This window comes from Hemicordylus capensis, chromosome 1, assembly GCF_027244095.1.
Source record: "Hemicordylus capensis ecotype Gifberg chromosome 1, rHemCap1.1.pri, whole genome shotgun sequence".
Lineage (NCBI taxonomy): Eukaryota > Metazoa > Chordata > Lepidosauria > Squamata > Cordylidae > Hemicordylus > Hemicordylus capensis.
The window spans coordinates 198,245,906-198,267,501 of record NC_069657.1 but is presented as its reverse complement, the minus strand read 5'-3'; the positions used below and the strand labels follow the sequence as shown (position 1 = coordinate 198,267,501).

General features: G+C 45.1%; 1 protein-coding gene across 22 annotated transcripts in view; it reads left to right on the top strand.

Annotated features, from left to right (window-relative positions):
* The window catches only part of LOC128332356 (dynein axonemal heavy chain 11-like), a 353,782-nt gene that overhangs the window by 254,354 nt on the left and 77,832 nt on the right, over positions 1 to 21,596 (top strand). For 18 of the 22 annotated variants that reach the window (XM_053266643.1, XM_053266647.1, XM_053266645.1 and 15 more), the window contains 4 exons: positions 5,029 to 5,171; positions 7,595 to 7,708; positions 9,780 to 9,923; positions 15,359 to 15,541. In XM_053266643.1, the coding sequence (XP_053122618.1) occupies positions 5,029 to 5,171; positions 7,595 to 7,708; positions 9,780 to 9,923; positions 15,359 to 15,541 (584 nt within the window). Of the gene's footprint in view, positions 1 to 251; positions 287 to 3,542; positions 3,908 to 5,024; positions 5,172 to 6,987; positions 7,506 to 7,594; positions 7,709 to 9,779; positions 9,924 to 15,358; positions 15,542 to 21,596 lie in introns of those variants that run through there. The other 4 variants (XM_053266772.1, XM_053266764.1, XM_053266759.1 and 1 more) reach the window with 4 other exon arrangements.

Sequence of the window (21,596 nt, the reverse complement as noted above, 5' to 3'; positions counted from 1 at the left end):
CCTCCCTTTATTCTAGCGCCCCGTCACTTCCTGTTTACTTTCCACCTCTTTTCTCTTAGTCCCTCAGTTGCCCCAGACCCGCATCTACTCACACACCCCATCATGTTGGTTGGGATGGAGGTTGGTGGGGGGGGGGAAGAGTGCAGGAAAGTACTGAGGGTGGTTCTTCTAGGGGAAGTGAAGTCTCTTACATTTTAGTGGGGGAGAATGAGAGAGGGACCCCGTGCCCCCTTGTCTGTGCCTGACATCCTGCTTTCCCTCCAGGCTTGGAGCTTCAGAAGGTGATGTATGTGTGCTGTGGAAGCATGCGGGGAGGGGTTTTCGTGAGTAGGAATCCCCTTTGAGTTCTGCACATAGGGAGGCCTGGCAAAAGTGCAGGGTAGGGTGGGGCAGACCCACTAAGAACAGAGCACACTCAAACACAGAGTCTCTCTCTCTCTCTCTCTCTCTCTCTCTCTCTCTCTCACACACACACACACACACACACACACACACACACACACACACACACACACTTCCTTGTCATGCCCCTGCAACAGCCCCTGCTATACTGTATTGTATTTAAGCGCAGCAGCTGGATGCAGAGCAGCAGAGCTGTGCAGGACTTTCTCTGCAACTGCTGTGGGAGCCAGCACTGCAAAGTTAAGGGGGCTTACAGGCTTTTGTTGTGGCCGTTCTCTTCCTGGGAGAGAGTTGTCCTGCTTTGGTTTATGAGGCCTCTGTTTGCCGTGGGTGAGCCAGTCATTTCAGAGAGGCTTCTTTCCCGCTACAATAATAAATGCCCACTGGGCTCCATCAGTTTTCCTCCCTTCTCTTCCAGTTGCCGCTCGAGAGTGGGGGGAGTCAGGGTAGCCACCACTTCTTCTCAGAGCCAGTGTGCGAGGCAGAAGATGGTTGGTAGAAGGCTCTCCTTGGCAGGACCAGTTTCCATTGGTTGTGGCTCCAGCCGCTCCTCAACCCCCACCCCCACCCCGTGCCCCCCCTCACTGAGTGTTGTCAGAACTCTTGAGAGATGTGCCAGGTAGCACGGGATATGCAACAACATACATCCTAAGGCTTTTATAGATAGACTAGCTGAAGCCACGCAGAGCATCTGTGTGCTCTTTGGGCCTGGTGGTTCCCCTCTCCCCCCCACCTTCTGCCCTCCCTCCCACCTTCTGCACCAGTCTTCTCAGCTTTTCGTCCCTGGCCACCAGCAGTGCTTTCCTTCCCAGCCAGGTGCGGCTCCGCCGCCTGCCTAGCCAGACTGCTCTCGGTGGCGCAGCTCTACCACCGCCTGCCACCTCCTCTTTCTGGCGGCCCAGCCTCGTCCCCGGGCTGGGCCGCGCCAGCACCACCACCTCCCCACCGGGGCCATTGCCAGGCTGCTCTCTGTGACGGGGTTCTACTGCTGCCCACCGCCTCCTCTTCCTGGCTGCCCAGCCGCCTCCACAGGCCGGGCTACTACTGCCTCCATTACCATGGTCGGAACTCTTGCACAACCTTTCAAGAGTTCCACCATGAAGAGCTTAACACACATCCCCACCGTCAGCTAAGAGAATTAATAATATAGATAGAAGGCTTAGATAGATAGATAGATAGATAGATAGATAGATAGATAGATAGATAGATACTAGCAACTTGAGTTGTCTTGGTTATGTATCCTTCCTCACAAAGCTATTTAGGGCCAGCCACTGTGTACAACTTTTTGCCATATGTTTCTTGTCATACACAACACCTGATTGTTGATACCAAAACTGCTCCAGAGTGCTGGCTAGACGTTGCCAACTATGTTTTTGGCTTTAAGTGGGGAAATTAGCTTGGCTTGGAGAGGAGTTTGGTTCCAGTATTAATGTAAACAAGGCTTGGTGTATTTGAAAAGATGAGGAGGCAGAAATACAGTTTAAAGCTTTATTAAGGATAAAATGGGGATACAGAAGGTAAAAAGAGTTTGGTTAGGCAAATGCAAGAAATATTGGCTAATGGCTTAATAGTCTAACAGAGAGTCTTGCTGGAAACAGTTTAGCTGAAGTTCTAATGGAGAATCAATCGGTTTGGCTAAGGTTCTAAACCAGAGCCTGGCTGAAGGCTTGTACTGAAGAGTGCCAGAGAAGCAGAGAGGGAGGCAAAGAGAAAAATGCAGCTGAGGAGGCTTAGAAGGGCAAAATGTTATCTATACAACCCCTTCCTTGGGTTGTTGGTGCATTTGTTGCATGTTGGTCTCCTCATGAGCAGGAAATCAAAAAGAAGAAGGAAATGCATGAGGAGCAAAGGGCGGCAACTCGCATGTGCAGTTCCAAAATGCTGGGGTGTATGATGAGCAGAGTTTGAGAACCTGTGTTGTGGCCAGGGCAGATATATGTGTCCTGGGGCAAAGGTCAAGACATTCCTTCTTCCTTTAGGGTAAGGAATTCCTTACGAAAGGAATGAGGGGTGCTTTGCAACACTATCCCAAAATAGAGCAGTACTGGCAACATTGTACATGATTGTGTACTAGTTGGGAACCAAGTTGCTAATTTCCATGGACCCTTCACCATGCAGGGAACACTGTAAAGCAATTTTTCAACATCTGTAGAGATGCACTGATTCCCCCCACCTCCTGTAATTATTAAAAATAAGTACCAAAGATGTGCTTTTCTGGTGGAAAAAGTCTTGTTTCCCAAAATTAAATGATCTCTCCTGACAGGTGTTATTTTGATGTAAGCACTGATTCTCTATCCTATTTATTTTTTAAAAAACTTTTATTAAAAAATATTGTTGCTTTTAAAATGGCATTTCAAGAGACGTTCTTGCAAGGAACACTTGGAGAGTGTCAGTTGTACATTCTTGTGATATTGTAGCTAAATAATGGCCATTAATATTTCTTTGAATGAGACTTCATGAAAATTGTAGTTGTGAACATGCAATCAGCTCATTTATGGACTAACAAGCATTGGCCTGCAGTGGACTCTGCTGACAAGGATAATTTTGCATAAAATTCACCCTCTTAGTACATTGTATGAAAGTCCTTTCAGCATTGTGGGCAATTCATGACACCTTTGCTAGCAGGATTTGCAACTACATTTTCTAAATAAATACGACAGACAGGTTCTAAACTTACATCATTTGTGACCTGGAAAAAACTTATTAAAGCACAGGTACCCTCTGGACATCATTTGCTGTGGATTGGAAAACAAAGAGAATTCAGAATATGCCATTCATATGTAGCTGGGCTACAGTTGGGGTGTAGCTATAATTGAGTGAAATGGTTCAAAGAACCTGGGCCCCCAACTCCTGAGGCCCCCCCCCACTCCACCCCGACCTATGTTCTTCCTTATCTCCCTCACTCTGAGGGGCTGCCAGAGAGAGGAGTGAACATGGGCCCCCTCTCCCCTAGCTACACCCCTGGCTACAGTGTCTTTCTCAGAGCTCAGAGAGAGTTCTCAGGGCTTGTCATAGTAGACTGGAACTCAGCTTTCTTTTATGAGTCATCATACCACACACTTGAAGTGGTGGACACAGAAGAACAGAAAGAGGGCCTATAGATTGTAGAGAATCCTGCAGGCAGGGCAGGTCAAGGTGTCTCTGTGCACTCTGCATACATACACTCTACACCCCTATGGGCCGCGTGGAGACGGAGCTGCACAGTATCAGGAACAGAGAGCAGTTTTGTTCCAACTGCAACAACATCTCCTAGCAGAATGATTTACATTTTCTATAGGAGTGAATAGCATCTGTTAATGTAAATGGGAGGGAAGTAAAGGGGTGTGCTTGAGGATATTGATGCATTTGGGAGTAAACTGCTCTTGGCTAAAAGTCCTTGCCTCAACAGTCTTATCAATTGGAGCCAAATAATCAGTGGGAGCTTTTGACTAATGCTGGCTAAATTAAGTGGGCTACATTCAGAGGCCCAATTAAAGGCTGGCAAAATCTTAAAGACAGAAACAGGGTAATTAAAAAAAAACACAAAAATTAATTTTGTCCAAGATTGAAACCCATTTCCTTTGTCCCTTAGATCTCAGGATTTACATATGCAGCAGACAAGGTGGTGGAAGAATAGATAGACAATCATTTCAGACTTCAGATGGGGGAATAACATTTCTTAATGTTCCCCTACATAAAAAGCCACCTTCCAGTCAGAAAATTAGCAATGCAAGGGGATGACTGGGAAAACTGCGTCACCATTGCTAGTGAATATGGAGAACCTCCATGGCTCCTAAGGATTGTGTCAGAACTGCAGCGACCCTGCTCCCATTCTTCCCAATTTCACATTTGCCAGCAGTGGCAACGTGTTTTGGACTCACACAGGACTCACACAGGTTTGGATTCCATCAGTGAGGCACTACACTGTATGTAAGCCAGTATGCTTTGCTCTGAGCCCCGGGTTGCCTCTGCTGCCCTGATCCCAGCCAAACCCTGTTTTTACTACTACTAATTGTCCATATTCAGCACAGCACAGCAACAATTCAGTGGCTGTTGTTGGTGTCTGCCTTGTGTCTCTTTTTAGACTGTGAACTTCTTTGGAACTGGGAGCCATTTCCTTAGTCCTTTAGCTGTGTAAATTTTTGTACTACTATTGCAAAATTATTATTATTATTATTATTAGAGTAGTATTATTATTACTATTATTATTAATGTTGTAGTAGTACAAAAGAATTGCACCACCAGACTTTGTAAAATGGAAAGTCTCACCCCTTCCTTGTTTCCATTGCCTCTCCTCTTCCCTCCCTCTGTTTACTTTATGTATAGCACCTATCATCTTGTTCTACATTGCGCATACACACACACTTTGGATAGTTTGAAAATCCTTGAGAACCGTTCTTTACTGGGGGACATTTTGACCCCACATTAATATGCTAGTCAATAGACTGTAAAATTTATCTTGGTGCCTTAGGGCAATCTTTTTATAAATACAGAAATGTAATTATGCATCCTCTAGAGGGCTGAAAATAATTATACAAGTGTACAACAAAGCCCAAGGCAATGACTCCTTTTAACTGGTTGTTTTGAATATCATTTAAATCTTGTTAACACTTAATTACCAGATTATTGTTGTTACATTTTAGGTAGAAGATCTGAAGTCTAAGCTTGCTGTTCAAGAGACAGAACTTCATCAGAGAAACAAAGATATGGAGGCTCTGATTGACAAAATAGGACAACAGACTGAAAAACTAAGTCAAGAAAAAGTCACAGCTGATGAGGAGGAGCAGAAGGTAATACAGAGAGCCAATATTTATATACGTCTATTAATACAGTGCAATCCTACTCATGTTTACTCAGAAGTAAGTTCCACAGTGTTTCATAAAAGAATGAATAAAGCAGCAGACAACTTTTGCAGCCCTTAAAAGTGGGAAAGCTGGCCTCACGGAGTGGAACTGGATGCTATAAGAAGGACAGAACTATGTCATTCTGCATCTTTCTGTCACTAACTCTCTACTGTCTGTTTTCTCACAGTGCTTGACAGAACATTGCCATGCCATCTCATCCCACCCACAGATTTTCTTTAAGCATGTGTGTGTTATCAGTGTAAAAATAAGCTACTAGAAGGTGTCACATTATTTTTGGACCAGCAAATTAGTCTGAGCATATTGCTTAATCAGATGAGAAATTTTGTTAAGTTTGGATTGGAGAGAGGTCACACTGATCCTTCTTCATATTTGCTTCTTGAACCAACTTTCTTCCTGAACCACTTCAGCCACCTGGCATTACCTGCTGTTCCATTGCAATTGGACACTCCTCTGCATTTGTGTTTGTCTAATGTGGCTGAGTAAGCCCTCTAGGCCCTGTCAGCTTGGTATTCTTTACAGAGCATAGCTCATTGGTGGTGGGCTTGCCACCTGAAAAGCTCCAGACTAAAGAACAGGCAGGGAAGCTGGTAGTCAGGAAGGCTGCTTAAACTCACCTTTCCCCCAGATGAGTGATTTCATGTTCCTGGGAACACAGACCGCACTCCCAGACAAGCAGCACTGCGCAATGCAGCATGAAGCTCCAGAAGCAGGGACGATACAATACGATCTCCAGGTATCCCACAATGCACCGTGCAACACGCGTGATGCACTGGGGGATTCCCCTGAGAGATGGGCGCTCTAGGCGCCCGTCTCTGTGTGCAGCTGGGTTGGAAGCAGACTGTGCTTGCACATGAGCAGGTAGCAACTAACAACTGGGCTTAAAAGCCAGACTAGGTGGCGCTGCCCCGCTGGGATAGGGCCCAATCGCAGTGGTCCTCATGCACACGTCTAACCCAGGCTGGGCATTGCTGCTAGCCTGGGTTAGGAGGCATGTGAGAATAGCCTCACTGTAAGACCTTAATAAAATGACATTATGTATATCCATCAGAACATGGACAATAATTTATTAGTAGGGTAATGTATTCAATTTATCTAATATATTTATATACTGCTTTCCTAAGAATTCATGGGTAGCATTTAGACTAAGTTAGCCATAACTGAGTTCCATTGAAAGTTATGGGCTTTAAGGTACTAAAGATAACTCAGTGATTTCAGTGGTGCTTCTCATGAGTAACTTTGTCAGAATGCTACCCCATAAACAATAGCAATATTCAAAAGCAGCATTATATTTTTATTTATTTATTTATTTGATTTCTATACTGCCCTTCCAAAAATGGCTCAGGGCGGTTTACACAGAGAAATAATAAATAAATAAGATGGATCCCTGTCCCCAAAGGGCTCAAAATCTAAAAAGAATCGTAAGATAGACACCAGCAACAGTCACTGGAGGTACTGAGCTGGGGGTGGATAGGGCCAGTTACTCTCCCCCTGCCAAACAAAAAGAATCACTACATCAAAAGGTGCCACTAGGGGCATTGGGTGTCCTTCTCTTTCCTGTTTATCTCTGCCTCTATGACACCTCTATGGATAGACTGTACTCAGGAACTTCCTGGGAATGACTTCCTCCTCCTTCTTCCCAGAATGCTTAACTCTCTCTCTCTCTTTCTGAGCACCATGTTTATAGGTCTCTCTCTGACCAACATATAGCCAGAAGTTAGTTATAGGTCTTTTCTCTCATCATGTACTTCTGAATAAAGTAGATTAGTTTAACCTTACATGAGTTTTTTAAATTGTGTTTTAATAGTTTTGACTTTTTTATTTTAATTGTTGGAATGTTTCAATCTTTACTTGGCTGTTTTTCTTGTTTGTAAACCACCCAGAGAACTTGCGTTTTGGGCGGTAAAGAAATGTATTAAATAAATAAATAAATCTCCAAGCTGATCATTGTCCCTGAGACCCTGTTAACTTCTGCTGTAATGGGAGTGAGTCAGCTCCTGAAATACTCTGCTGTATAAATAATTACCCCCAACAGGCAGAGGAGCAAGGGAGAAGGAGGAGTGAAATGGAGGAGGAGGTCTTCCATTCTGGTCCCAGGACCCACTTCAGCCTTGCTATGCCTCTCTGGCACCAGCTTTCTGGTGTTTCAGACAAAGGTCTTTCCAGCCCGAACTGAAGAAGGCAGGGACAGAATCTGGGATCTTCAGCATACAAAGCATGTGCTCTGCCACGGAGCAACAGCCCCCTCCCCTCTTGATTTGCGTATGTATCCCATATAAACGTTCCCAGTAACTATTTGCAAGGCAGCAGGGCCATCAGTGGTACGACAATTATTCTGTGATGTTTTCTAGGTGGCTGCTATTCAAGCAGAAGTGACAAAGAAGCAGCAAGAATCTGAAAATGACCTTGCGAAAGCTGAGCCAGCTCTTCATGCAGCAAATGCTGCCTTGAATACACTAAACAGGGTAACAGCACTCCTTGCTTTGTTCCTTAGAGCCCATGTGCCTATTCTCACCATGACATGACTTCTTTGCTGCCACTTGTTTGGGGGTACCAGACTGTGACTAGGTACTGCTTGAGGATTATATCAGATGTTCCAGAAAAACATGGAGTATGTTTGTGTTGGGTTACATATCAAGAGATCCAACCCCCTTCAGCATTAGCAAATATCCATCTGAACTCCAGCTCAAATCCGACTATCTGCCATGTCTAAGCCAGGGTACAGTCACATGCAGTGACTTTATTTATTTAAGGATTCGTGATAGTGGGTCTGGGTCTGCCCTCTTTCAGAAAGGCTCCCCGCTGCAGTCAAATTACTGGGGGAGATGTGAGGAGCCCTTAATGGAATCTACAAGACAGACACCCTGATTCTTCCCAGTTTTTAGCCAAATCAGCGCCCACTGCCCCCTAACCTTCTTAAAATAGTAGCTAAGGTTGCTGTGCAAAAGGGAAGAGGGTCAAATCCCCTCTGGCCTCCCTATAATTCAAACACTGCTCACAAGTTCTGTGTTGAGCCCAGAAAAACACAAAGGTATTTCATATCAAGTACTGCAAACCCTCAGTTTGTACTAAGAACATGTTGCTGGCTAACACTGATGCTGATCTGATGACTGCACCTCTTTGGCCAGCATGATGATTTCTGCTGTCTGACAGTTTGACAAATGTGTTTGATTAGTACATTGTAATAATAATTGGAAATCCAAGACATTTTAATATTTGCATACTGAGGTGGTCTTATATCAGCAACTTCATGATTGTAAATAAGAAACCTAAATAAGAATGTGTGCTTTCCCTGTTGTCAGAAAATGTACTGTTATTAATATTTCAAGAGTTCTTTGGTGAGGTGCACCACCCACTGTTGAAATGGGTCCTCTCATTTTGGAGTAAGGATATGCATAGTAAACTCACTTCCATACTATGATCTCCTTGTTTGCTTCCACAAAATCAAGCATGTATCTTTTCCACTGCCACGTGTTGGAGAGTATGATAGCACTGAAACAGCAATCATGTTTACTTTTGGGAATATAATTGGCCTATTCATACCAGCTGACATGATAAGGAAAATTACTCAAAGTAGTTCTATTGAAATTCAAAGTTATTTAAGAGAACGCCTTCTTCTCCATGATCATCAGGGGAGGTCCGGTTGCAGTTGCCATTGGTGACCCAAAACTGGGCCTTTTCTAGGATTGCTCCAGGACTTCGTAATGCTCTCCCAAACAAAATTAGAGCCTCCTCTCTGGATGTTTAAACAAACAAACAAACAAAAAACACCCCTGAAAACATACCTGTTTAATCAAGCATTTAGTCCATAAGTTTTAAATTTTTAAGTTTTAAAGTTATTTTTATCTATATTTTAAACTGATTTAATGTTTTAATTGTTGTTTGGGTTTTAAATTTGTAAACTACTCGGAGATTTGTAAATGGGAAGGTATAAAAATGTGCTAAATAAATACATTAAAAGGACACGTTAGGCAATGAGGCTATTCACACACACACGTGCAAAACTGGGCTAAAGGAGCCCAGCCCAGTTTTGCAGGTGTGTGTGTGAACTGCCAGGATAGGACCTGATTCTAGTGGCACCACAGTGGCAAACCCGTCTGCAGAGCCTCCCTTCCAAACGGGGTTAGGAGAGCAAGCGCTCTCCTGACACCATTTATTTGATCGTTTGTCAGCCACGGCTGCTTTCAGCCATAGCTAGCAGACTCAGGGAGGGGAGGGGGATCTCCATAATGCACCGCACACTTGCATGGTGCATTATTGGAGCTCTGGCGGGCAGCGTGGGCACCCCAACCCTCGGAGCTACCGGCAGAAGCCAGTGCTCTTCTGGGCGGGCAATCCGCTCGCCCAAGGAAGGATGGCTGCGCATGTGCGGGGAGGTAAGTGCTTTCGGGCTTCCTCCCCGCAAACTGAGTAGCCCTTTCCCACTAGTTGTGAGAAAGGGCTCAATGTCTAACTTGTCCTTTTGATTTCAGCAGGACTACGCTGACCAATTTCCCTCCTCATGTCAGCCACTGATGTCTTTTTGTGTTGTTTCAGCTAAACCTGACTGAGCTAAGAACTTTTCCTAATCCACCTGTGATTGTAGCAAACGTGACAGCCGCTGTCCTAGTCCTTTTGTCTCTCAGTGGCAAGATTCCAAAAGACAGAAGCTGGAAAACCACAAAGATGTACATGAGTAAGGTAAGGGAGGATGTTCCGTTGAAAGACATCTGAATGCCACAAATGTGTTACTCAAATGTGTTACAGCCTAAAGAAATATTTCTTTGTTGCTACGTCTTGCCCTACTGGTTATATTTGAGGAAAATGCCAAAGATAATGGGTATGGCAGGGATTTGTCAGAGAACTTCAGAAAAGACTGTGAAGTAATTACGGAACACCTTTGACATTCTGTCATAGAAGGGGGGGAAATGTAATGACTTGCTTTCTACAGCAAGTTTTCCCAAATCATGCTGATTAAATGTCAGTACAGTATCTTATAAACATAAAGACTTTGAGAGCTATGCCACAAGTGCACTTTCTATGGAGAAGGGTACGCTGGATAAGTCAGCCTGCTCCAAAACAATCTGCAAAGTTTTCAGTGTAATCTACGCCATTCATACTATACAATTGTATCTTTTGTGATTATTATTAACCTAGAGTACATGTGATACCGGAGATCAAAATCACCTGAAGCTGCTATTAGCCCTGCAGCAGAAAAAAAATACAGGTACTTGAAACATGCCCATATTTTTTTTCTGTTACCAGATTAATAGTAGCTTTGGGGAATGTGATTTAGAGTGGGGGAAATGCCATGGGGAAGGATTAAACATCACTTTCTTCAGCACTGTTGCTGTGATAAAAATGTGAGCCCTTTGTGGCTGCTTTAAACTTGAAAAATAAGTGGGGGGAAATGTGATTGAATCTCCCCTGTCACATATGGCTTAACCTTAGGTTCTGGTATTTGCAGTTTGGACACTTGGAGAGACTCACCTTCAGGACCCAAGCATAATTTATTTGGGCCTAGTACAAAGCTGTAAATCTCCCAGATGTGCAAACGCACACCCACCATTCCTGCGGTGAAGCAAAGTAAATGTGCCATCTGGGAACAGCCCTGCTGGACACTGTGTGTGTGAAAGAGACAGAAATGTCTTTCCAGGCAAATACCCCTGCTTGTTTCATTTCTTCTCAGTGCTGCGTGTAGTTCACCAGGTCTAAATAATCTTTACCTAGGCCAGGTGGCCTACAGGCCAAAAGCAGTAAATCCTACCAGCATCACTGTAGCTTCCACTGTTTCCAGATCAATTTGGTTATTTGGAGCTTCATCCCTTCACAGTCTTTATCTGCAGGCACAAGGGACTCTGGGACTGGGAGCTCTTGAGAGAGCATGTCACATAGGGAACATGCTCTTGAGACCCTCTGTCTCTGAAAGTACAAGCTCTAGAATTAACTGCACTGCACTGTTCTGCAGAAGGGCCTTAGACTGGCCAGCAAATAACTGTTCATAATACAGCTTGTTCTGCTTCTGATTGGCTCCAACAAATCTCACCATGGAGACCCCATGGTAGCATACCTGCCAACATTTCAGAATGAGAAATAGAGACCAAAAAATTTATTCCCCACCTCCAACCCCAGCAGGGCAGGCATTCTGTGCATAGCTAGTAGATGGCAACAAGCCAAAGCAACCATCTGATCTCAGACGCTAAGGAGGGTCAGACCTTATTATCACTTGGATGGGAGCCCATCTGAGAATACCAGGTGCTGTTGGCCCAGGGACTGTGGAGGCCCTGGACTTTGGCCCCAAAGTCCAGGGGTAAGAGCATCTCTGGTAGGACCACTCATTGCAAAGCACTTTATTATGTTGACTCTTTTGCCCCACTTTCCCAAGTAGTGAGAAGAAGTTCCATGGGCTTGTAACACACTTTGGGTTCTGGTTTCCCCTGGAAGTAAAGACACTGCAAGTTTATGGTATATTTGCACAGATATACAGGCTGACCATTGGATGAAGTTGAAAGATAGCATATTATTTCTAAGAGGCTTGAAAAATTTACATCTGAGAACCCAAACTGTGCACCCTAAAATGCCTACACTGTTTGCTTGGCTCAAGCACTCTGTGTTTGCTAAAATTGCATGCCCTGTATTTCGCTCACATACATATTCCTCCAGGGGAGGAAAGGAAGGGGATAAGGAAACTACATCTTCCCTTGAGCCTCTGCTATGAGGCAGGAGGAATCTGACAGCAGGTTTCTCAGAGGCCACTGCCAGCAGTTTCCTTCTTACATTCAGCTAACACAGGCATACCTCTCAGGTGAGAGGGGAGGAGGGCAGTATGGTATCACCCTCAGCCCCTTCCCACAGGTTGCATATGTGTTTCTCACAAGAGCACTAATGGCATCCTCCTTCTAGAATATATTAAAGAAACATCCTCTGGGTCTTGTTGCTCACCAGCAAGTTATTAACTCACAAAAGCTAACAACCCACCATTTTGTAACGATTCTATATCCTCACAATAGTTCTCAAGGTGAAAGGCAAAACTGAGTGAGAAAGTGGCATGACCAATGTTAAGTGGGTACATACCTGGGCTGGGATTTGAGCCCAAGTTTTTCAGTTCCAGGTCCAATATGCCATTCACACCACATTGATTGTTGAGGTAATAGTTACTTCTAGATGAAATAATTGGAACACCATTTCTGGAATGTTCTTTTGTTCACTGGGGTTGTAGCCAGTAGTACAACATACTACAGTACTGATTAGTCATGTCTGCCATTACAAACAGTTTAATAGTTATTTAAAGGCCAAGTTGAAGACTGATCATCCTGGAGAGAATCTGTCTATGTGGTCACTCACTAACAGTCAACACCGACTTGACAGCGCTTAATCAATCAATCAGCATCAACATTGTGCTAAGTGTTTTATAGAACATAGAAGTTATGAACTTCCAGTCCTGAAGTCTTACAATCTGCATTGGATAAGAACATAAGAACAGCCCTGTTGGATCAGGACCAAGGCCTATCTAGTCCAGTATCCAGTTTCCCACGGTGAGAAGCCTTTGAGAAGCTCACAGGCAAGAGATGAGGGATAGGCAAGATGGCATGAACGTAGATATCAGGATTGAAAAATTCGTAGTGAGGATAGGATAGAAGAGAATGAGATGGCAAAAGAAGATGTGTAGGTAAGGTGATGCTGATCCTGATTCATCTGTTCCTTGGTAATACAGGTGACACGACACCCCCCCCCCCAAACTCTTCAGAGTAGGCAGCATTCTACATTGCATTGGCAACACATTCAGTTATCACTGCATGGCTTTTCTGGGCCAGGTGCTTAAATCCCCCATCAGCAGCCCCAGTGAAACCCAAATTCATTAGTTTTCAGTGGGGGTTCGTGTATCATTTCCCGCAATGCAATGAGGATTTCCATGGATAATAATTCACTACCTGTCCAGTAGTAGGTACAGGTAGCTAAGACAATGAGGATGCGCTCACAAGCGGGCAAGACCAGGCTAGGGCAGCTAAGCCCTGACCTTGGTTGCCTGTGAGAACCGGCAGGAGTCAAGTGTCTCCCGCTGGCACCGTGGTGGCAAACCTGCCTATGAAGTCTGCCAGTTAGCCGAGGTTAAGGGCATGGGCGCACCCTTAAATTGGGCTAGCTGCTCAGGAGCAGACTCCTGGCCATCGCTGGGAGGATCCCCACAATTTCCAGAGGCTAGGACCACATGTTCCGACCCAGCACCTCCGTGCTGCCTAGGGAAGCAGTGGACTGTCTGCACACCCTGACCTGCCCAGACTCGGCAGCCAGATCATCTGCGGGAAAGGGGAGCTTCTGCTGCCTTCCCCGCCACCCACCCTCAATTTCAAGCCCTCTCATGCGATCATGAGAAAGGGCTCAATAGCTAAGACAATTTTCTGCAAATATATTATTTAAAACTCTGTTTATGGAAAATTTTAACTGAGACACACTTTATTTGCATAACTTGCATGTACAATGAAACTGCTGCTAGCAAGTTGCTAGACTACCCCCAAAGACTTGCTGAGATTAAAGAATAGGCCCACAAAAAAGATCCTGTCTAGAGTTTTTGAGGAGTATGTGTTGGAAAGCAACATTATACATTTGCTAACAGTAATAGTAGCCATAGGGGAAAGAAATGTCATCCTTAGCAATAACCTACCATGGATTTAATATGGATGTCTAAGCAGTCTAGACTGGAATTCAGCCATCATGTTTTAGATAGGTAGGTAGGAAGAGAGAAAGAGAGAATTTTGTTTAGGTTTTTAAGGAAATTTTATTCATTTTGGTCTATATTCAGTAAATTATTTAGGATCACATGGTACTTCCGCTTTCAAACAGGGAAGGTACCAGTTTTCTCTCCTGGTTAAACCCTCTTGCACTTCCTAAAAGGCAATTTGAAGGGGTGTCATGTTGGGAATTCTCTCTGGTAAGAGATACCCTTCCATTACAGCAGAGTGCACAGAGGCAAAACACAGCGGAGTCTGCCTAGACATGCATGTATGCTGAGAGTAAAAGAAACTTGGAGCCAGTTCATAGTTTCAAATCAATATAAGGAGTCTTTATTAGTGAACTCCATTCTAGATAGTAAAGTGGAGAGATAGGATCTCTAATCTAGCTAGCTAGCTGGATGCAGAGAGATGGTTTCGGCATCTCTGCACACATGGTGCAGGGAGAGAGGAGCGTGGGTGTTGCAAGGGAGGAGAAAGGAAGGAAAGAGGAAGTGGCAAGGAAGGAAAGAAGTCCCTGAGAGTAGCAATCTACTTATCAAAGGGATAGTGTCAGAGCAGTAGAGAAGGGATAACCAATGTCTTGACCCCTCTAGCCCTTTGACTCACTAATCTGCCCCACTCTGTCACTGAGTCATGAGACAGCACAGAGTCCTTCACTTTCAACATGTCAGACTATCTGGAGTGGCATATGATGTGCCACAAGGGTTGCAGCCACAGAAAATTAATCATCAGTCCCACCTATGTGCAAGCAGGAGTGCCTTCTAATGGGTCAGTTTGGGTGATACCTCCCTGGGTCACAAAATTAAAAGAGGGATATATTGAATGCATACCCATCATGATGATTTTTGCAACATCCCAGCACCCTCCTCATACGCATGGGGGCTATTTATCTGACCGACTGCTCTGCACACACCATTTGGTCTTTTAAATTCTATCACAACACTCTAAAACTAGTCAGCAGAGCTACATAAATACCTAATCAGCCAGTTAATATTAATATTTTACAGGATCTTGAAAGCTGAGAAATAAGCAATTAACATAAGGCCAAGCATGTCAGAGAATTTGTTTTTACTTGAAATGTTAGTTGCTAAACTACTAAGAATTGATAATCCTCTCCAATCTACTAGAGATCTACAAAGAAGTCTATGTACCTTCGAAACACATACTTTCTATGCACTTTTTACTTATGAATGAAGCAATGAAGAAAATATTTGAACAATTCAGGCATCTATCTATCTATCTATCTATCTATCTATCTATCTATCTATCTATCTATCTAGTCCCTATCTAAAAATCATTATGTAAACAAGAATCCTTGAAACTTTCATAACATTAGATCAGAAATTTGGTCAGGTGAGTGTTCGGAGATCCTTCACTTTACATCTCATTATTTGCTCTCTTTAGGTAGATGAGTTCCTCCAAAGCCTCATCAATTTTGATAAAGAACATATCCCAGAAGCTACTGTAAAAGCTGTAAAAGAAGATTATCTGAGTGATCCAGAGTTCAATCCCGAGTTTGTACGGACAAAATCTTCAGCTGCAGCTGGTCTCTGTGCATGGGTCATTAATATCATCAAATTCCATGAGGTAGGAATTAAAATACTCTTTTCCTCAGCTTTACTTTGCTGTTTGTTCTCATGCATATGGAATAATAAGCATAATTATAATCTTGCTTTGGGCAAATGGTCAGCAGTACCAGCCCATGATAGTTCACTGCATGAAGCAGAGTCCCAAATGGATCACTTCCATTACTTCCCCTTTCTCTTTTTTTGTTTATTAAAGCCACAGCCCAATTTTTTTCTTTTGAATCTTTCCTCCTTCCTAATAGAAAAGGAAATAAGTTAATGGGAAAGGCAGCATGTTGCTGTTTTGCCCTTTTTCCTCTGGAGGCCATCCATGTGGATGGTGCTGGGTAGCATGCTGTGCTGCCCAGGGGTGCTATTAGGCAGGGCCCTGGGGGCCCAGGTCCATGTGCCACCCTCTCCTAGAGGGCCCTATGATGTTTCCCAAGTGAAAAGAGGACACCTTTTATATTTCCAGAATAGCTTGGCCTATAGTTCTGAAATTTTGCACAGATGTAAGACAAGTTATCAGGACTCTGTGTATTGACTTTGTAGAGGATTGGTGAATCCTTTGATTTTTAATGATTTTTTTGAATTAAAAAAAACTTTTAAAAAAGCCCTATAGGTGACTTGTTTCACGGTAGAGAATTACAGAAACTTCTGGAACTGAAGCCCTCCCTTGGACCATCATTCCATCCCCACGTGAAGAATTCTTCACTTTTCCTTCATAAAAAAGTGCAATATCCTCTCCCACTTTGTCCAACGCTTTACATTTCCAGAATGCCTGGGCTTAGAGTTCTGAAACTGGACACATATGTAGCCCAAGATGGCAGGTCTCTGTGTATTTTTATTTCAAGGAAATCAGTCAATCTTGTGGTTTTTAATGAATTTTTTCCTACTGCAGTAAAGCTGCCAGAAATTATTTATTTATTTATTTGTTTGTTTGTTTGTTTATTTAACATGTTTTTAATACCGCCCAAAACTCATGTCTCTGGGTACTTTACAACAAAGCAAGCAAACAGACAAACAGAAAAAGTTTAAACACTAGTTAAAACAAGATAAATGATACTGTAAAGTTAAAACATTACAACAATTTAAATTTTAAAACAACATTTTAAAACTATGTTAAAACTGCTAAAACAATATTTAATTAAAAGCCTGGGTGAATAGAAGCATCTTTAAAGACATTTATAAAGTTATCAGAGATAGGGAGGCTCTTATTTCAGCATGGACCACGTTCCAAAGCTTTGGGGCAGTAGCGGAGAAGGCCTCTCCCCGAGTAGCCATCAGACGAGCCGATGGCAACTACAGACAGACCTTTCCTGATGATCTCAATGGGTGGTGGGGTTCATGTTGAAAAAGACATTCTCTTAAATACCCAGGGCCCAAGCTGTTTAGGGCTTTATAGGTTACTAGTCTCATTAAGCCCGTTTCAATAACGGGCGCTCTAGTTGGGCTCTGCTCTGCACCGCCGCCCGCGGCTCCGGCCGGGCCCGCTGCCTGGCTTCCCCCGCCGCCGCCTTCAGCTGGGCCCACCGCCTTCTCCAGCTTGCCCCAGGCCCGCTTCCCCCGGGCTCCGGCTTCCCCTGGGCCCGCCGCCTTCTCCGGCCTCCCCTGCCGCCTCCTCCCAGCCGGGCCCACCGCCTCCTCTGGGCGAGGTGGCGGCTCTGCCGCCGTCTCGCCCAGCTTCCCCCGCCGCCTTCGCCTTCTCCGGCCTCCCCAGCAGCTCTGCCACCGACTCACCAGGCTTCCTCCACTGCCTCGCCCGGCTTCCCCCGCCGCCTCCGCCTTCTCTGGCCTCCCCCGCCGCCTCCTCCTGGCCGGGCCCACCGCCTCTCGGCTCCTCGGCCTGTCGCCGTTGCTGCCAGGCCAGGCCCTCCAGCGGCCATGGCTGCCGCCGCCAGTATTCTCCGTCCCCAACCAATCAGGCTCCAAGCCCAGACGCGCATGCCCAGAACACCCAAAAAAGACACGGACGCAGAAACCAAGCATCTTATTATATAAGATAACCAGCACCTTGTATTTTGCCTGTTAACTTATCGGCAGCCAGTGTAGATCTTTCAATATGGGAGTAATATGGTCTCTCTGAGATGAGCCAGAGACCAACCTGGCTGCTGCATTCTGTACCAATTGTAGTTTCCAGACTATCCACAAGGGCAGCCCCACTTAGAGCACATTGAAGTAATTCAGTCTGGAGGTTACCAGGATATGTACCACTGTTCTGAGGTAGTTTATTTCAAGAAATGGACACAGCAGACATATCAGCCAAAGCTGATAGAAGGCACTTCTGGCCACTGCTTCAGCTTGGGACACCAGGGAGAGGCTTGGATCCAGAAGCACCCCCAGACTGCATACCTGTTCCGTCCGTAGATCAAACTCATCTCCTGAGTTTCGACCCTGCACAATTAGTACTTCTGTCTTATCTGGATTCAGTCTCAGTTTGTTATCCCTCATTCAGCCCATTACCGCCTCCAGGTAGGTATTTAGGGAGGTTATGCCCTCTCCCAATGATGTTGACATGGAGAAGTAGATTTGGGTGTCATCAACATACTGATAGCACCCTGCACCAAATCTCTTGATGATCTCTCCCAGCGGTTTCATGTAGATGTTAAACAACATCAAAGACAATACGGAGCCCTGAGGGACACCATACAAAAGTTCAGATTTTGAAAAACAGCAGTCTCCAAGGGACACCATCTGGAACCTGCCCGAGAGGTAGGAGCGGAACCACCGCAAAGCAGTGCCTCCCACTCCCAATCCCTTCAGATGCTCCAGAAGGATATTATTGTCGATAGTATCAAAAGCCGCCGAGAGGTCCAAAAGGACCAACAGAGTCGCACTTCCTCTGTCAATTCCCAATTGGAAATCATCCATCAGGCAGACCAAGGCAGTCTCCAGCCCATAGCCCGCTGGAAAGCCAGTTTAAAATGGGTCTAGATAATCAGTTTCCTCCAAGACTGTCTGGAGCTGGGAGGCCACCACCCTCTCAATTACCTTATCCAGCCATGGAAAATTGGAGACAGGCCTGTAGTTGCTCAACTCTGAGGGATCCAAGGTAGGCTTCTTCAGAAGCGGTCTAATAATTGCCTCCTTAAGACAAAGAGGAATCCTGCCTTCCCTCAGAGTAACATTCATAATATCTACCAGACCTTCTACAACAACACCCCCCTGCGATATAGTATAAGCTATGCTGGGCAGGGGTCAAGAGAACAGGTGGTAGGTCACACCGTTGCAATCAGCTTGTCCACATCCTCAGGATTCACAAACTGGAACTGATCCAACTTAACCACACAAGAGGTGTCGCTGGACACCTCCACATCAGACACTGAAGTAATTGTGGAGACTAAGTCGGCCCAAATACTAGAGATTTTCCCCACAAAAAATGCATTAAACACTTCACAGAGCATAATCCAGATTCTAATTCAATGGAGGAGGGGCACATACTAGCCCTCTCACAACCCTGAACAATGAACTTGCGGATGCAATACGGGCAGAAAAGAATAACTTCTTTGCCACATGTGTCGCCTGAGCATAGATCTTCAAATGCACTCTATGTTGCAATCTGTCGGATTCGAGTCGAGTCTTTCTCCACTTGTGCTCCAGTCATCTACCTTGCCACTTCAGCCCCCGTAGTTCTTTCGTATACCAAGGGGCCAATTTTGAAGCGGGTCAGAGAGGATGCTTAGGAGTGATCACGTCTATTGCCCCGGTGAGTTTGCTGTTCCAGTTCTCCAAGAGGACATCAACAGGATCACCGGCAGAGCCAACACTAAATCACTCCAAGGCTTCTTGAAATCCTATTGGATCCAATAACCTTCTTGAGAGGACCATCCTAATAGGTCCCTCACCCCTGTAAAGGTGGGAAGTGATTGTGAGTCCAGTCTTAACCAGATGGTGGTCTGTCGAATGACAATGGGGAAATCACAGGAGTCCCCACCCATGGAACACCACCCTGATCAGAGTGAAAGACCAAATCAAGCGTGTGACCAGCAATGTGCATTGGTCCCAAGACCACTTGGGACAAGCCCATAGTTGCCATGGCCGCTATGAACTCCTGAGCCGCCCCGGACAAATTGGTCCCGAAATGAACATTGAAGTGCCCCTGCACGACAAACCTGGGGAACTCCAACACCAAGCCCAGGACCAAGTCCATCAGCTCAGTTAGGGACTCTGTTGAGCAGTGGGGCAATCAGGACACCAACAGAAGTCCCAATTTATCCCTGGTCCCAAAACTTAAGTACACACATTTGATATGGTCCGACACTTCAACAGGGATTCTGGTAAGGGAGATGTTATTCTTATAGACCGCAGCCATGGTCCCCCACTCCTCCCCACCCACGGTACCTCACCTGCTCCTCAACAGAGAGTCCTGGAGGGAGAAGCTGGGACCAGATCAGGCCACCAGCCTCCCACAACCAGGTCTCTGTAATACATACCAGGTCAGCACCTTCATCCAGAATCAGATTATGGATGGTTTCTGATTTGTTCTGGACTGACCTGGCATTACGGATGAGCAAGGTGAAGTTCCAAGGGTGGTTGGCACTGCTCCCCAAGGTCAAAGAGCTGGCAGGATAGCCAGAAGGGGAAACAGCTATTAGATTTCCAAGTCCCCTTCCCCTGTAGTAGCCTGCTGACCTGCCAACGTTACGTCTTCTGTTTCCCACCACCACCAGAATTGCCGCCCCATAATCAGTGGATACACCTCCTGTCTCCTCATCTCTAGGTAAGACCATCTTCTTGATGCATCATTTATTTTTCTATGTTAACCACTTTGAGAACTTTGGTTGACAAGCAGTATATAAATATTATAGTAGTAGTAGTAGTAGTAGTAGTAGGTAAGCCCAGATACATTATAAAGCAATCTCACCCAGGACTAATTAAAACAGAAGCCCCACTATTAAATACCCACCCACATGCAAATTCTTGGGCCAGGAAACATGGCCCTTGCCCTAGATGTCCCCCAAAGTGGCTCCCCCAAAGGGGTGACCCCCTTTGGTATCACCCCTTCAGTGCCCGCCGCCACTGGCAGCATCCTAAATAGCCCTGAGCAGCAAGCTTTGCCAGATGGGATCCAGGAAACTGCCAAGTCACTCCTGGGCCTCAGCCCTGCAAAGCCTCACCGCAGTTCATCAGCCAGTCCTGGGGGGCAGAGAGAAAGCAGGGGAGGCAAAAGCAGACAGGCAGGCTCCTAGTCCCTCACCCTGGGGTCTGCCTGGGAGCAAATCTTCCTCCTCCTCTTCTCTCTTCTGCAGGCTTCTCTATCCATAAATAGTTATCTCTATCTATAGAGTACTGTACACCTAGTGAAAGTGGAACTGTTACATCTGAATAAACATTTTTTTAAACAAATGCACTATGTTGGTTTGTGATCCAAAAGGACTGCATGAGAACTGTGACACAAGGGACATGTATTGTGGTTTTAATTTATTTTCCTTATTAAAGATGTGCAGAATTTTCCAAGCTCTGAATGTTCTGAATCAAAACAGGCCGTTTCAAGTGTTCCAAACTCAAAACAGAATGCCCTTTAAATGAAGGGCCAGTTTCAAACTCGGAACAGAACGACCCCATTCTTAGTCGGAATGCAGAGCTTGAATGTTCCAAGCATTCCAAGCACCATTTGGGAGGCTGTTTTTCCCTCGCTGACACTGGCTTCTGATTGGCTTGTGATCTCCTTGCTTCTTGGTTGGCTTGTTATACAAATCAAGCTGATTTGTATGATAACAAGCCAACCAAGGAGCAAGGAGATAGCAAGCCAATCGGAAGCCAGTGTTAGCAAGGGAAAAACTGCCGCTGAAATGGCACTCTGAATGCTCAGAACACTGAACATTCCAAGCAACCGGTACAGCTGCTTCACCTTAAGTGGTGCAGTGGGGAAATGCTTGACTAACAAGCAGAAGGTTGCCAGTTCAAATCCCCACTGGTACTATATCGGGCAGCAGCAATACAGGAAGATGCTGAAAGGCATCATCTCAAACTGCATGGGAGGAGGCAATGGAAATAGAATACAGGAAACCCCCCCTGTATTCTACCAAAGAAAACCACAGGGCTCTGTGGGCGCCAGGAGTTGAAATTGACTTGAC